Source organism: Balaenoptera physalus (genome assembly GCF_965194825.1).
Source record: "Balaenoptera physalus genome assembly, chromosome: 1".
In the NCBI taxonomy this organism is placed as follows: domain Eukaryota; kingdom Metazoa; phylum Chordata; class Mammalia; order Artiodactyla; family Balaenopteridae; genus Balaenoptera; species Balaenoptera physalus.
The window spans coordinates 195907095-195923212 of NC_138882.1; the positions used below are offsets into that span (position 1 = coordinate 195907095).

Sequence of the window (16118 nt, forward strand, 5' to 3'; positions counted from 1 at the left end):
TGGCGCCCACAGCTCAGCCTCCCAGGAGATACTAAGACCATGCACCACCCACGAAGATGGCACCACACCCTAGGGACACACCATCTCGGATGCTGAAACCCTCGGCCTCAGTGTGGTTGCATGAGGCCAGCCAGTGTGCTGAAGGCAGGACAGCCCCAGGGTGACACGCTGGGGGACCCAACATGGCTCTAGGATGACCCAGAGGCCTCGCCAACCCAAATGACCAGACCCTCAGCCTGGTCCCAGGCTTGAGGGGTCGGCTCAGGCCCTCTGCCCCTCCCCACACAGGCTCTGGGTTCCTGACACCCCACCCCAAATCGGTGCTAAGGACCTGGGCTGAGATGAGGGAGGAAGCCCCCACCTCCACCAGGCCCTTCTGGTGGGGCCTTGGCTCTGGGGAGGCGTGAGGTCACCAGCCTCGTGGCTTTGGAAGGAGGCAGATGGCCAGAGGGGACCTCTGGGAGAGGGAAGTCACGCTTGGGGAAGAGCTGGCCCTGGACTCACCTGGGCGTGAGTGCGAATCACAGCTTTGTCACTCATCGGCTGTGTGACATTGCCCAAGTTACTCAACCTCTCTGAGCCCGTTTTCTCAAGTACAAAGTGGGACTGAGTTTCCTCGAGGCTCAGAGGTGAGACCAACTGATGTCACTGGGCCAGTGTCAGAGCCCCTCCTTCCTCCTCCTGAGGAGGCCACCCCAGAGCCTGCCTTTGAGAGGGCAGAGACACAGAGACTGCATCCAGTGGCAGCGAGGCCAGCAGCCCCCTCCTCCCTTCTGGGCCCGTCCCCTCGCCTGCCTCACCAGGCCCCTCCAGTCCCCGGAGGAGCAGGAGGTGCTGGCTGGGGCAGGACAGGGCGTCCCCAGCTCCCGCACAACATGGGCCCATGTGGCCCCTCCTTGACGACTGTACGTTGAAAGGATTAGAGAAGGGACAGGTGGAGGGCCCCCGTCCCCTGCCCTCTCCCCAGAAGGACGGCTGGCCCTAGCCTGCTGAGCACGGCCCCAGTGGGCCTTCAAGTGGTGGCCTTCACCGAGGCTGGGCCTAGAGGCACCAAGGCGTCCCCTTGCAGGCCGGGACTGCCCTGCAGACTGCGGGTGCCTGGGCTCCACTTCCACGCCTGTGGGCATCCCCACCCTCAGGGACAGCTCAGAGTTGGCCCTGGGGGGATTCCGGTGCAACAGACGTGAAGTCTGAGCCCATGGGCTTTGCACGTGTGTGCGGGATTCCTGGGGGGGTGGGCAGGTGGGGGCGTCCTCCCCGCCCTGGGGCTGGACCATCTAGAGTCCGTGCCTGCCGGAGGGTAAGGGGCCTCCTCGGTTCAACTGCAGAAACTCTCCATCCCCCAGGCATTGACCGCAGTGGCAGGCAGGGGCTCCTGCCACCACAGAGGGGACTCCGGCCGGCTGCGGTGGGCAGAGTGTGTGACGCTGCCCGTGTGTGGCTCGGGGTTCGGCTGTGGGTCTGCCCCACACCTGTGCTTGAAACACCCTGGTGCCTCATGGTGGCCTCCCTTGTAGAACTCTCCGTGAGCTAAAAACAGCTGGGCCCACCCTGTGTGGGGATGGCAGAGCCCGGGTTGGGGGGAAGGCGGGGGAGTGAAGGGCAGGCTGAGCTATTTCCTGAGCGTGGCAGCAGGAGGTGGGGCCTGGGGACTGCCAGCCTCCCCAGGACGATGGAGGGCCAGCGCCGGGGGACACTGGGGGCCAGAGACGTAGCAGGCTGGCTTCCCACGGGCCAACTCGCCTGGTGCTGGGCCGAGGGACGACAGGCACTCCTTCTGCTTCCGCCCCGGGCCTGGGGCCAGCCCTGCAGTGGCCGCTCAGATCCTGCCTGAGGTGCCCTGGGTGGGCCAGCCTCGGGGGTGAGCGTGGCCGCCCGCCCACCCTCTGCCAGTGGCCATGGCTAGACCCGTCAGTGCTTGGAGCCCACCGTCAATCGCCACGTGGTCAGTTACCCCGTTGCCCGGTGGTCTATTCCGAGACGCAGTCAGGGTCGTGGTCAGGGGTGAGAACTCGGGGTTTGAACCGCAGCTCTGCTGCACGGAGCCCTGTGCTCTGCCCAGCGACGGCCCCTCTGGATGGGTCCTGGCTGATGACCACCGCCAGCCTCAGAGCCGAGCCGGCACTGGCACAGCCTGTGTGGGCACCCCCAGCCCCACTCACCAGGAAGGGTAGTGTGTCGGCCTGCCCAGCTGCCCAGCCCTCCCTTTTCCAGAAACCCACCTGTGTGCCATCCTCACGTGCCCCCCAGTGTTCCCCAAGGCAGATGTGAGGTGCAGACGACACCTCCAGGCCCCGTGGTCAGGGCTGTCTCGATGCTGTCCCAGCGGCAGTACCCTCTGCTCCCCGGGGCCTTCCCTGGCCGCCCCACCGCCCTGCTCTGCCTCCCCCTCCCCCAGGGCCAGGGAGGGGACCGTGGGAGCGGAAAGCCAGCCTCAGTGCGGCATCCACGGTGCGTAATGACCCTATTCATGGGCTGGGTAGAAAATTCGGTCGGGAAACACTGCAACACTTTTTATGAGGACAGCTCTCCCCCTGGGCAGGGGCTGGGCAGGCTTCCCACAGCGGACCCCACCTGGCACAGGGTCTGGAGGGGCTCCGGGTCCCACGCGACACCGCGGCCACACAAGGACACCCAGGACTCGATTCTCAGGGCCCCGGGTGGTTCGGTCACTGAGGCCCGGGGACGCAGAGTGCCTCCCGCGCTCTCCTGTTAAATGGGCACAAGAACTGGGCCCTCCAGTCCGCACTGGGCCGATCCTTTGAAAGGGGGCCGGTGGGAGGGTCGGCGTCCCAGAGAAGTAGGGCGGGGTTCACGCCGGCACCGCGGGGGTCACCCTCTAACAGGACCTGTCTTCCCGCGTAAGGCCGAGGGTCGTGAGGAGGGGAACGTGCTGGGTGGGGGGCCCCGGTCCGCTGTGGCCGCTGACTGTCCCCGGGGCCGCCAGCCAGACAGGATTGCGGCCGAAGGATCAACCGGATGGCCCTCGCTGGCCGACCAGACGTGCAGAATGGCTCGAGCCCCGCCCCGCGGGGCTGCAAGCCACTGCCCATGCGCCGATTGTTTCCGCTTCCTGGGGCGGGTGGCGGCAGCGAGACGCAGGCGACATCCGCCCGGCCGCCTAGAGCGGTCGCCACCCCCCCCAAACTAACCGCGCCCCGGAACCGGAAGCGGGAATGGCCCCGCCCCTTCGAGCGGCCATCTTGGAAGCAGAGGCGGCGGCGGCAGCGGCGGCAGCGGCGGCAGTCGGGGTGGGCTCGGTCCTGGCGCGGTGCAACTCTGCGGCGCGGGCCCCACTCTCCCGCTCCCTGCTCTGGCCTCGAGCACGGCGAGCCTGAGCGCGGCGGCGGCCCACGTGCGGCGACGGGGAGAGGTGAGCACGCGCCGCGGGCCTGTGCCGGGGCCTCGGCCGCGCGTCCGCCCCGCCGGAGCCGGCCCGAGCGGCGGGCCGGGGGCGCGGGGCCTTCGCACGGCCCATCCCCGCCCCGTCCGCGCTCGTGGGGCCCGGCCTGGAGCTTCCGTGCGCGGAACCCGATTTCGGTTACGGCGGGGCGCCCGGGGCTCCGGGGCGGCTCGTCCTCCCTCCGGCCAGCTTGGGGATTCGGGTGGTTACACGGTTGGCGTCCCACGGAAAGGCCTCCCGTTAGTGGCACACTTGCGGCCGCCGTCAGGACGGGCCGGCGTAGAGCTTGGTTCGTAAACTGTCCTGGGAATCCGTGTTGGGATGGGGTGACTGCCGTCCAGCCCGCCGTCGCTTCATCCCCGAGCAGTTAGGACCCCAGACCGCCTCTTACGTCCGCCCAGCAGTGAGCGTGCCTGGTTGACGCCTTTGGGGTGGTAACTGAGAGAAAATCCGGGCTGTCAGAGTGGGAAGCTCCACGCCGGGCGGCCGGAGTGGGCCCTGGGCCGGCTCCTCACCTGTGCACGCCCGCTCTCCCGCCTGGCCAGGTGTAAGCGTCTCGCCCCTTTTCCAATTAGCACGACTTAGTTGGTTTGTGTTTAGTTCCCATGCATTCCCGACCGCACGCGGGCCTAGGCATGAAACAGAGAGGTCAGGCCCCAGCCGGTGGAGGGGGCGGCGAGCGAAGCTAGTGAGGGCGGTGGTCGGGGCTCTGTTCTTTGGAGGTGAGGGGCCCTCGGTGTAGGCTCGTTTCCGCGGAGAGGAACTTAAGGGTCTCGCTTGATTGAAAGGTCCCGCATGTCTGCAGGCACCGTTGGATCTCGGCACATGGAACTGGCGCTCAGTCATCTGCACACTTTGGCCGCGCGGATCTCTGGCAGGTGCGGGAGTGGCGACGGGGCGGCCCCCATCAGCCCCGGGCCTCCGTCCAGCCTGTGAAGCAATCCTGCTGGTGAAGGGAGAGACTTCCATGCGAGTCCCGGGCACGGGTGTGTCACGTGCTCTCTGGCGGGTCAGGCCAAGGTCTCGTGCCGCACCGTCACCGGAGCACTCGGCCGCTGAGCGGGAGAAAGGGGCGGGCGGCGCGTCTGTCTCCCCGCGGTCCCGGAGGGACCCGTGCCCGAGACGTTGGCTCAGGCTGCCCGTCTTAAGCTTCTCTGCCCTGCAGTTTTGTGCTCGGGCCGTTTCTTGTTCGGTTCTGTTTTTGGACGTCTGCGCCCTGTTTCCTTCAGTGTAACACGCCTTACGTGCTCTCTCCGTGGGAACTTGGCCCGAAGGGACCTCAAGGAGCGCTTCGTGGTCTGTGGAGGCGCCTGGTCTGAGCTCACGGGCAGATTGGGAGAGGCCAGCTCACGTCACCCAGAGGGGCCTGAGGGCGCTGCGCAGAGGGAGCCCTTTCCTTTGAGGGACCCGGTAGCTGGATTGCAAGTCGGCTTTGGAAGCAAAAGCGAGAGAAAAGTGCATTTGCGCCCAGCCCGGCAGGATCTGTTTTGTTTATTTTCTGTGGCCGTGCACGATCCTCCGTGAAGCACCCAGCTGGCCGCTTGACTGAGGCCCGCACGGCTGTGTCTGAATTACCCGGGGAGCTGCTTTGCGTCGGCAGAGTTAACTTTGCGGCGAGCAGTTAAAGGAAACGAGTCCTGGGCGGTGGCCCTGCTTTTGGACTGTCGCTGTGTTTGTCACTACACATCGCCCTGGTCCCCTTGGCTTCTCCGGCCTTTGGGGCGGGGCTGCGGGGGGAGCGCTCCCCCCAAGCTGGTCTAGCCACCTGCAGGGGGCACACCGGCCAGTGGTGTGTGCTGGGGCCTGGCGGTCACCTGTGCGGAGCGGAGCTGGGTGGCGTGGAGGCACTTGACCAGGGCCTCGGCGAGTCGTCTGCCGGTAGAGGCTGGAGCGGGAAGTGGCCGTGTGGTTGGGATGAGGAAGGGGTCGGCTCAGGCCGTGTCAGGGGCCCTGGGGGTCGGGGACTAGCGGGCGGTCTGGGGCTGCTCCTGAGAGGACTGGGCAGGTGCTGGAGGTGTTGACGTTTATTTGCTCAGTTCTGGGTGTGTCCTGAAGGGTTGCGATCAGAGCTGTGCGGGGAGAAGGGTCACCCGACTTCAGCGAACGGGATGGACTGAAATGGAGGGAGACTGCGCGCCGGGAGGCTGGGCGGAAGTCTCGCGGTCTCTGACGGGCAGAGCGCAGCGGGCCCTGCGTCGGGGGGTGTGGTGGGGCTGGGGAGAGTGGGGGCGAATGGGGATCCGAGGGTTAGCGGCCCCAGAGCAGGAAGCAGGGCTGCGCTGTGATGCGTGCGGTGGGACCACTGCCGGTGCCCCCGGGGGCGCAGAGTGAGACAGCGAGCCCTGGTCGTCTGGTGGAGAGGGAGCTCTGCGGAGGACCCCACCGGGCAGGAGCCCGTGGCCTCTGATGAGGCGACGTGGGCAGAGACTGATGGGCGGGAAGAAGCGCGACGTGGGCAGAGACTGATGGGCGGGAAGAAGCGCGACGTGGGCAGAGACTGATGGGCGGGAAGAAGCGTGCAGAGGCCCCTGGCTGAGGTGAGGAGGGGCCGGCCCGGTGCGGGGAGTGGCTCCCGGTGGAGACCCTGGCCACTGTCGTCCGGTGCTGCGGCGGGACAGGTTGGGAGCACGGGCAAAGTGACTCCTCCCTCACTGCCCCGTCCAGTTGGCCTCCCCTCTAGCCTGGACACTCCTTTCCATCCTGAGCTGCACACCCTGGTGTGTCCTCTGTCTCCACCGTGTTTTACACCAGTGGCTTTCACGCTTTATTTTTAGCGGTAGAACCTTTTTGCCTTTCCACCTCACGTTGTGAGAAATTCTAGTACGTCAAGTGGATTGCGCTGGAGCCGTTCTGGCGCCCGTGAGAGTGGGGAGCCCTGTCTTCCGCACCCTCGTCCCGCCCTCCCGCCTCTGGGGCAGAGCTGCGGTGTCCCAGGGCCCCCTGAGCAGGCCAGGTCTCTTGCCTTGAAGGCTGCTCCCTCCCTCCCCGCCCCCAGCCGTCAGTGCTGTCCTGTGCCATCCTGTCTGTCCCGTGCTGTCCCATCCATCCTCTGCTGGGCCACCCGCGTGACCTTTCTAACAGGAGATCTGATTTGCCTTAAGGTTTGGGCCTAAAGTCTTTGTGGGCACCGCTTGACGGCCTGGCCTCGCATCCCTGGTTGGCCTCGTCGGCCGCTGTTCACCTGCCGCGGTGCCCCAGTGCTGTGTCCTGGACGCAGCACGCTTCCTTATCTCTGCCCGTCCGGCTGCCGCTTCCCGAGTCTCTCTGGGGTCCCCATCTCTCTCTCCAGTCCCAGGAAGAGGCTCTTCCTCTGCTCCTCTGTTCCTCCCACCCACCTGTGACCCGTGGTAGGTGTGCTGCAAAATGTTTAACAACGGGCTTCGGTGGGCCGTGGCGGGGGAGTGGCACCACCCAGCATGGCGCTGGGGAGATGCCCACGTGGCAGGCGGTCAGGGCCCCCTCCCGCGACCCTTGCAGATAGAGCTCTTTCTCCCCGTGGAGCTTCTTTGAAAGCAGGAGCGCGGCTGCAGGGTTTTTCTTAACCTTTCCGTCTGATGACGTCGTGTCAGCGAAGATCCTAGCGGGGCAGACAGGAAAGGGGACTCCGCAAGGCCCGCGGGTGTCTGAGGGCGCGGGCAAGTCAGCGCGGCCCATGGGCCTCGACCCTGGGTGGCGGAGGCCGCCTGTAGGGAGGGCGGCAGGGGACACCTGTGTCCTCGTCAGCGTGGCCCCTTGTCTTCCACAGATGAGCAGCAACAGCGCTAAGAGAGCGCCCACGACAGCCACCCAGCGCCTGAAGCAGGACTACCTCCGGATTAAGAAGGACCCCGTGCCTTACATCTGTGCCGAGCCCCTCCCTTCCAACATCCTTGAGTGGTAAGGCTCTGCGTCCTCCTTCGCCCACACCGCCTGTCACCCGGCTTCTCTGGCTGGGCTGCGTGGGCCGGATGGGCCATCTCGGCGCAGGGAAGGGCCTCCTGCGCCCTTGGCGGGTGTGAGTTGACTGTGAGGCCTGTAGACGCTGTCCGGTTGTCTCCACGGTGGGCAGCAGACGGGGATGTGGCGGGCTGTCCTTGACCCCTGCCCGCCGGGGCCAGAGAGGAGGTCGTTGCTGGGGGAGGCTTTGGGGCCTGCAGGCCTCACGGCTGTTGGAGGAGCTACACGTTTAGACTCTGCTTCTCTGCTCTTGGCTTCTTGGTGCTGTGAGCTGCCCTGTCTTTGGCGAGTTGGTGCCGGGGGGACGGGTCCTGATGCTCCAGCCCTGTGTCTTGTGAATACGCGTTTCATAGTGACTCTCGCCGTGTTGTAGTGCCCCTACCAGGTTTGCTGGTGAGTTTGTGAGAGACAAAGTGTAGGGCTGAAATATTAAGGAGCGTTTTCTCCTTGTTATGTTTTGTTCTTAACAAATACTTAGAAATTTTTTTAAAATCCAGAGAAAAGAGATCTGAGTTAAAAAGTATTTTCCCAGTTGGACAGGTGTTCGAGGATCCTGGGTCTACGTTCCTCCCTTGGCTTGCAGAGAAGGGCCAGCGCTGGCAGGTGGGGTGGAGGGTCCCAGGGGGAGGCTGGCCTTGGCATGTGGGGGAGCATCAGTGTCGCAGCAGAGCTCTCCCTGCCCCCAGGCGACAAAAACCAAGCGTGGCCCCCAGGACGTAGTTGGCAGGGGGACAGATGGGTTCCATGGCAGTCGAGGGGAACATCCTCATTGTGTGGGCCCCTGCTGCATGTGCGTCGGGTCCTACGCTCCATCATTCGCTAGGAGGACCCGCTGCAAAGGAAGAGGCGCAGGGCAGAGTCCACTGGAGACCAGACGCAAGCTTCCCTTCCGCTGCGGCCAGCTGTGACAAGCCGTGTGAGGTGCAGCCGCCAGGGAAGCCCTTTCGGGACTGAGCACCAGGGATTTCAGTGGCGTGGGGCACGGGCACCTCTGCCTGGTGCCCACCGGTATTCCAGACTCCCAGCAGGACAGCAGGCTTCCCTTCAGCATTAACCACGTTTTTTGCACAAGTAGTTGAGATGCTTTGGGGTGATGAGAACCCCTTGGAATCCAGTTCCCAGACGCTGGCTGAGGACGGCAGCGTCAGGCCTGCTGCGTGGGCCCCTCTGCTCAGCTGAGCGTGTCTGTCGCTTCAGCTGGGAGAAGAGCGTGCTTTTTTGGAAGAGGCCTGTCCTCCAAGCCTTCCTTGCTCTGCTGCCCCAGGCCCTTCCCGGTGTCCTCAGATTGGGCACAGGAATTGGGAGCAGTAACAAATTAAGGCCACGTTCCTCGGTGTGTTCTTGGTCTGCTGACATAGGACAACAGTATTTTTTGAGTCAGACGTTATCAGGCAGCAGACGGTAGGGGTTGTCGCAGTGTCCTGGTGGGAAGCAGTGCCTGAAGGGGTGGTTACTGACCTGTGCACAGTGTGTCTGGTGTGGTATTTTTCGTTAGGTCTACTTTCTTCTTTGTGCTTTTCTGTCTTTTTTGAAGATTCATTAGCTCAGGGACTTCCCTGGTGGTCCAGTGGTTAGGACTCTGCGCTCTCACTGCCGAGGGCCCGGGTTCAGTCCTTCATCGGGGAACTAAGATCCCACTAGCCGAGAGGTGCGGCCAAAAAAAAAAAAAAAATTCATAAGCTCAAACGCTTCTTGACGTAGAGATGAGGCCTCGTGTATCTGCATGGAGAGCAGAGGCCATGGGGCTGGTGCTCCTGGTCTGAGGCTCCCTGCGTGTGAGGACTTCGGAGACAATCACGGGCTGTCCCTGTCCCTCCTGCTCGAGGGCAGTTGCTCTGAGGTCGAGTCTGGTTCTTCCAGGACGTCAGGGCCGGGGACCCAGCCTCTGCGTGTCTCCAGCTGTTCCCGGGTTAGCTACTGCGTGATATTTGGGCATGCTGAAAAATACCAGATTTCAGGTGCGTCTCAAGAATAAATTGTGAAGTTAATTTTTTTTTTTTTTTAATTTATGTATTTTTGGCTGCGTTGGGTCTTCGTTCCTGTGCGAGGGCTTTCTCTAGTTGCGGCAAGCAGGGGCCACTCTTCATCGCGGTGCATGGGCCTCTCACTATCGTGGCCCCTCTTGCTGCAGAGCACAGGCTCCAGACGCGCAGGCTCAGTAGTTGTGGCTCACGGGCCTAGCTGCTCCGCGGCATGTGGGATCCTCCCAGACCAGGGCTCGAACCCGTGTCCCCTGCATTGGCAGGCAGACTCTCAACCACTGCGCCACCAGGGAAGCCCTGAAGTTAATTTTTAAATCGTCAGTTGACGCTAACGGTTAGAGAGGATTAGCTTTTTGCATATTGTGTTGTGGATACAAAAGTACTCTGTGGAAAACTTGGGAGACGCAGCCTCTCTGATCCCGTTACAGAGTGGCTAACACGCCAGCAGCTGGAGAAACTGGGGAGCTGGGTAGCTGGTCGGGTTCACCCTTCAGTTCACCTACTGAACGTCTATGAACGTCTAGTTTCGGGTGGGTGCTAAAAACCCCGGCCTTGGAGTGACTCAGATTTTGGAGAATTTGCCGTCCCCAAAGCCAACTCATTTTCTTCCCTCCCTCAGGCACTATGTGGTCCGAGGCCCTGAGATGACTCCCTACGAAGGTAAGTCTTTGCCCCGAGTTAGAGGAACAAGTGTCTGTGTTCAGAACTGCCATTGCCTGAGAAACACTTTCTATTTGTAAATAACACTGTTTCTGGTTTGGATGTGCGTGAGGTAGACCGCACGCATGTGGAACCCCTTCTGGTTTCCTGCAAGTCCTAGAGGGGTTTGCTCAGTTTCGTTTTGCCCATGTGCCTCCGTCTTCAGGGGCTGCTGTGAGTATCGAATTTACCCAGCCTCTGACGTCAATGGGATCAGAGCTGGGAGAACAGACGGGGAAAAAGTAAGACCAACGTGTGTATTGTTGAAGGAAAGAAAGGGCATTTCCTGAGCGCTCACTCTGTGCTGAGTCCTGTGAGCTGAGGGGCGGCCCCCTGTGCGGGTAGGGCCCTGAGGTGTAGGGGCCGCAGGGCCTGCCGTGGTCAGGCGATGCCACCCAGCATCCTCTGGTGTTTGCAGACAGACCTCGGAGCTGCCTGTCAGTGAGTCTCCAGGGGCCCGAGGGGAGCCTGGCGCCAGCCTCCGGGTGGTGGAGCCTGGGGCAGAGCCGTGGCCAGGTGGGCACTCTAGTCCCTGGCTCCTGATTTTGGGTGGCTGCAGCAGCGCGCTTGTGTCTTCCTGCTGTGGGCTGGTGCGTTCGATTCCGCTGCAGGACCCGTGCTGCTGGGGAGGGCGCGTGGGTGCTCTGGATGCCCAGGGGTGTTGTGGGTAGTCGGGCAGACAGGTCACTAGCCTCGTGGGACTCTTGTGGCCCAGGAATCCCTGTTGGGGGATGACCTGCCCTAGGGAAACAGTGTGCAGAAGCCTGTCTATAGGGTGGGCGTGTCATGACCACAGGGTAACGGGCTCGGCGATGGCCTTGCGTGGGGTTCCAGGAGAAAGGGCGGAAGACAGGCTGCAGAACAGCTTGCACAGCTCGTGTTAAAACACTTAAGAGACGCACAGTACGTTTTTAGCGAACTTGGATAGGTACCGAGAATGAGCAGTGTTCTCTCGCAAGCAGGATCATGCCTGGTTTTAAAGTTTTTTTATTCTTTGTGGTTTTAGTGTTTCCCATACAGTAGTGAACACTTGCTTACTAATTGTGTGACGAGAGCCCCCCACACACACCGCCCCCAGGACCAGCCAGCACTGTTGGTGGCGTAAGTGAGGCTGACACCTGGGCAGGGTAGAGGTGGCAGGGAGAGGAGAGGGCAGCCCCGAGCGAGCGGTGTGGTGGCTGGGGCTGCAGGAGACCCCCGTCCACCCAGCCCCTCTGACCTGGATGAAAGGCTCTCCTTTTCCAGACCCAACCCTGTCACTCTTGCTTTCATTTGCCCCATCTGTTCTCCTCTGTGTCCCTGCTGTTCCCGGTCGTCAGGCTGGGAAAATTGTCATCCTCCTTGTCAAGGTTTCCTTCGGAGACCAAAGCTTTTTCTGCTGCCCTCCCCCTCCTCCACTGCGCCCCCCCCCCCCCACTGCCCTGCTCCCCTTTTCCCCTCAGCACCTGCTGTTGTGTCCTCTCCTGGTGCCTGTCCCCTCCTCAGCTCAGGGCTCTGCTGGCTGCAGTGCCATCCTCTGCTGACCCTGTTCCCATCGGGGTCTCGGAGGGACCCTCAGAATTGCCGCATCTGGCGGCTGGCTCTCAGGCCTCAGGGTCTGGGCCTGTGTGGACTCTGGCTCCCTCCTCATTTGCTCCTCTGACTTCTGGATGTTCTGACCCTTCCCTCCCGTGTCCACGTCAGTCTGGCTCCGTGTCGGTTGCCCGCTGACCCGGTCCTTGCGCTGGGCTCTGCCGGTGCCGAAACTGCGACACTAGTTTCGCAGTTCAGGCGGGCTTCCCGGTAGTCCACGAGTGTTGATCTGTGTCTAGAGGTTTTACAGTGTCCCATTAAAACCCTGACAGAGGTTTTTGTAGGTGAGTACAGGCTTATTCAAAAACTGGTTCTAGAACTTACACGGGAAGGCGAAGGACCTAGAATAGCTAAAATAGTTTTTTAAAATCATATAACCGGGGGAGTCACCGTGCCTGGTTCTGAGACTCGCGGTGTCGTGTGGACGGGATGGTGTGGCTGGGGCGCGGCGCGTTCCGGAGCAGGAGGGACAGTGACGGAGCAGGAGTGACAGTGACGGGGGTGGGGTGGGGACACCGGAAGGAGCCGGGCTCGGGTGGGGCCTTGAGGAATGGTAGTGAGGCCTGAGATGGGGTCACGTGGCCCCGCGGGCATGTCGTGACTTCAAGGCCAGGAATTTTACATAAAGGAGAGGGAGCATCTGGCAGGGCTTGGAGGGGAGCGGGGGGCAGAGTTTCGTTGTTTACTTGTTCTTAAGGGGGGGAAATGACGGCGCGTTCGCCTGCTGCTGGGTGTGGTCTGGGGGAGGAGAGGCAGGTGGTGCAGGAGTGAGGGGACCGGAAGAGCTGCCACTCGCGGGGTGGACGTGGGCCAGCGAGCAGCCTGTGCAGGCTCTGTCCTGATGCTCTGCTCTCGGGGAGGGGGCGCGCGAGGGTGGAGGAGGGGCGTGTAGTCGGCATGGGGGGTAAGGGCCCCCCCAGGTTGGTGGGCGTGAGCCCCAGTGAGGTGTGTGAGTTCCAGGGATGGTCGGCTGGTGGGTAGGGGGTGGGGAGACCTAGCGGGGCGGGGGCGTGCCGGGCCGGGACCCCGAGGGCGGTGAGGGTGCGGCCTGTCGCGCTCTGAACGATGACGAGGCTCCTTCTCTGTTCCGATACAGGTGGCTATTATCACGGAAAACTAATTTTTCCCAGGGAATTTCCTTTTAAACCTCCTAGTATTTATATGCTAACTCCCAATGGAAGATTTAAGTGCAACACGAGGTAAGGCGTCTGGGCGCTTCTGAAGTGGGACTGAGGTGCTGAGGGGTGTGCACCCCTTGACTGGGCCCCTTTCTTCAGGCTGTGTCTCTCCATCACGGATTTCCACCCAGACACGTGGAACCCGGCCTGGTCCGTCTCCACCATCCTGACGGGGCTGCTGAGCTTCATGGTGGAGAAGGGCCCCACCCTGGGCAGCATTGAGACGTCGGACTTCACAGTGAGCGGGGCCGGGAGGGGGGCAGTGCGGTCGGTCTCCACGGCTGCTGCACGCGGTCGGGACGGCGACTCCTCGTTACCGGGCTTTCATGTCTCTCCCGTGTCAAGCAGGGGTCAGGTCTGGCATCATCAGCGGATGCCGCAGGAAGGTAACAGCCTTAGGAGACCGCACGTCAGCTTGTCACGAGGAGCACGCTTGTGGAGTCCTTTCCACAGCGTGAAGACCGCAGCCCTCGCCTGTCAGTCCGTCTCTTGTTAGAATGTGGAAGAATTGAAATTAGCCTTCGGGCTGATATTTCTCCTTTTTTCTTCCTAGAAAAGACAACTGGCTGCACAAAGCTTAGTGTTTAATTTAAAAGACAAAGTGTTTTGTGAATTGTTTCCGGAAGTCGTGGAGGTAAGAAAGTGAAAGTTGGCCATTAGTTTTGCTTTCCCCACGTCAGGGACACTTGGATTTGATACTTTCCACAGAGAACGTGTGCTCCTGTGTGCCCCTGTGTTGCAGACCGGGAGTGGGGGCGACGTGTTAGGTGCAAAGACCTGACCCTCTCCTCCGGGGCCTGGGGGCTGGATGGTGGGTCGGAGACGGGGAGAGGTCAGGGGAAGGCCGCTGGGCCTGGCGAGGTCCTGGGCGGGCCGGGGGTGAGGGGCAGGGATGCTTGCTGGTCGTGGTGCCGGAGCAGAGAACCTGGCCGTGAACCGGAGGCTGAGCCGCACGGAGGTCGGGGCCCTGGTGGCTCAGGGTAGCTCAGACCCGGCTCAGTCCTAGCTCGTGAGGCGTAGGCTTGGCGGTTTGGGCAAGTCACGTGGCCTCCACGTCTGTTAAACAGGATTAGCGGTGGCACTGCCTCCGAGGGCAGTTGTCAGGACGAAACGTGTGCAGCCATTGCCCGCCGACCCTGCAGGGTCTCTGTGGTAGACCGCAGTCCCCTCCCTGGCCCTGAAGGAGCTGGCTTGTTTCAACCAACCCTTGTTTCTTGCTGTTTTTGTCTTAGGAAATTAAGCAGAAACAGAGAGCACAAGACGAACTCAGTAGCAGACCCCAGGCTCTCCCCTTACCAGACGTGGTTCCAGACGGGGAGACGCACCACGGCCAGCACGGGCTTCCGCTCCTCAACGGGCACGCGCCGGGGGCTGGGCCGCACCTCGCGGGGCTCCAGCAGGCCAACCGGCACCACGGACTCCTGGGCGGTGCCCTGGCGAACTTGTTTGTTATAGTTGGGTTTGCGGCCTTCGCCTACACGGTCAAGTACGTGCTGAGAAGCATAGCACAGGAGTGAGCCACCGCCACGACCAGCAGAGGTGGTCGGAAACGAGGGACGCTGGGCCCGAGCTCGACGTGGGCTGGCTGGACGTGCCGCCGAGCACCGGGCGGGCCTGCCTGACTCCTGGGGTTAGCTTTTTAAAAACCTTCAAAAAGAAAACAAAAACCAAAGTGTGTAGTTGGATTTGGAGGAGACGCGAGACTCCCAGCCCCCATTCTGCCCTGGCGTCCGTCGGGGGCTGTGAGGCTGCATGTCCACGAGAGGGCCTCACGCTTTGGTTTTATAGCTTATCTCCTGTATTGTCTTTTGGACCTATTTTAGTAACCTGTTTTTCATTTTATTAGATTTGGTCACTTAAAAATATAAAACTTGATGCCTATCCAACACTCTGCGTGCGTTCTTAGTGTGGAGCTCTGAGTCGGCAGGCAATGCCGGGGGCCCGGCAGGGTGGCCCGGGGCCCGCTGGCCGGGGACGGCCATGGGTGGGTCAGGGGATTGGGCTTCGGCATTTGTGTTCACTTAGAACGAAGCAGGTTCCTCCTGGGAAAAAGCACGTGTGCTCTGTTTTGCTGAAGTTGAGAATCTGCTTCCTTTCTGACCACAGGCTGTCACCGGGGCTGAGCTGTGCGTCCTGCGCGGTCGCGCTGCCGGCTTTCTCACCCCCATGGCTTCCTGCGGGCTCCCACTGGCTGCGCTAACGGAAGGAGGAGACCTCCCAGCGGGCGCCGGGGTCCCACCCGCCGGGCGGGCTCTGCGCACGTGGGGCTTCCCACACACGTGGTCCAGCTCTTTGGTTTGCCCTGGAGACAGGCTCACACGTTCCCTTTCACAGCGGATCCGTGGCCGGTTCTTAGAGGCTGGCCGCCCGGGAAGGACACCCGGGATCAGGGGCAGCGCCGGTGGGTGCCGTCTCAGACCTGGGGCCTGCGCCTCCTGAATCGCCGACGTTTCCCTGTTCTCGTCTCTGCTAATGACGTCCCTGCACGGTGTTTGGAAGGCGCCGTGTCCGGGCGCCACCGCACGACACCCTGTGACCTCACTCCAGAGGCCGGCAGGGAAGCCGCGTGCAGCCCGGTGTTGGTGCATCTTTGACGTTCTTTGTTCTTTGATCAACTTATTTAAAATTGCTCTTTGATTTACCGCTTGTGTGTATTCGACCCGCTCTTGTGAAAAAGAGTCTTTCATTTTGTCTTTGTTCCTAAATATTGTGCTCTTGGGGTCTGTATACCACAGGTCCCTCTCTGCCCAGTACTGGGTAGCCTGTGGGCAGCTGGGTGTCCTGCGACCCACGGTGGACCCCGGTGGCGGGGTGGTGCTGTGCTGCTGGGCCCGGGCCCCGATGGGTGCGGCTTTGCCAGACCTCCCTCCGTCCACTGCCGGCCCGAGGGTGCGTCTGTGGAGGTTGGTGCCCCTTCCAGACGCGCCGCGTTTCCTGAGGTTCTTCGGAGGCGGAACGTTTGGGAATTAGAAATTACTTGACACGTGTTTTTTCTTTTCTGTGTGTGAAATCTCAACTTTTAAAAACCAGTCAGCGGTGGGAGCAGATCTGTGCTGTACAGAGGCTCCCACTGGCGCCCGTGGCGGCTTGCTGTCTGATGTGACCCCCAAATAAAAGATGACCTTGTCCTGTCGGGCCTGTGTCTCTCCCTCAGAAGGTTCTCCCAGGCCCGGGTTTGGGGTGTCACCTGGCAGACGCAGCTCGGAGGTCTCGGTCTGAGGGGCTGGCGCGGCTCCCCCCGGGCGGTGGGCAGGCGGCCTGCTGAGGGCTGTGCCGGGGCTCCGAGGTCCCGTCCTCCCCTGTGGAGGCGCTGTGTCCATGGTCGGGTCGCGGGCAGCTGACCTGAGC

General features: G+C 62.2%; 1 protein-coding gene across 5 annotated transcripts; it reads left to right on the forward strand.

The window, feature by feature from the left end:
• The first annotated feature begins 3165 nt into the window (after positions 1 to 3165).
• Positions 3166 to 14656, forward strand: UBE2J2 (ubiquitin conjugating enzyme E2 J2). Of its 5 annotated transcripts, none has more exons than XM_082424028.1 (8): positions 3166 to 3373; positions 4192 to 4281; positions 7149 to 7279; positions 9941 to 9981; positions 12689 to 12791; positions 12870 to 13008; positions 13324 to 13404; positions 14003 to 14656. In XM_082424028.1, the coding sequence occupies exons 3-8, from the start codon at positions 7149 to 7151 to the stop codon at positions 14285 to 14287; spliced, it is 780 nt and encodes a 259-aa protein (XP_082280154.1). In that variant the 5' UTR covers positions 3166 to 3373; positions 4192 to 4281; the 3' UTR covers positions 14288 to 14656. The 5 variants fall into 5 exon arrangements, with proteins under 5 accessions (XP_082280154.1, XP_082280155.1, XP_082280153.1 ...); XM_082424027.1 differs by lacking the exon at positions 4192 to 4281 and adding an exon at positions 6505 to 6750 and having other exon boundaries at positions 3167 to 3373; XM_082424029.1 differs by lacking the exon at positions 4192 to 4281 and having other exon boundaries at positions 7127 to 7279.
• The last annotated feature ends 1462 nt before the right edge of the window (positions 14657 to 16118 follow it).

Coding starts and splice junctions, on each gene's coding strand:
- UBE2J2 (XM_082424028.1), top strand. CDS start 7,149: ATGAGCAGCAACAGCGCTAAGAGAGCGCCCACGACAGCCACCCAGCGC. Junction 9,982..12,688: donor TGAGATGACTCCCTACGAAG/GTAAGTCTTTGC, acceptor GTTCCGATACAG/GTGGCTATTATCACGGAAAA. Junction 13,009..13,323: donor TTGAGACGTCGGACTTCACA/GTGAGCGGGGCC, acceptor TTTTCTTCCTAG/AAAAGACAACTGGCTGCACA.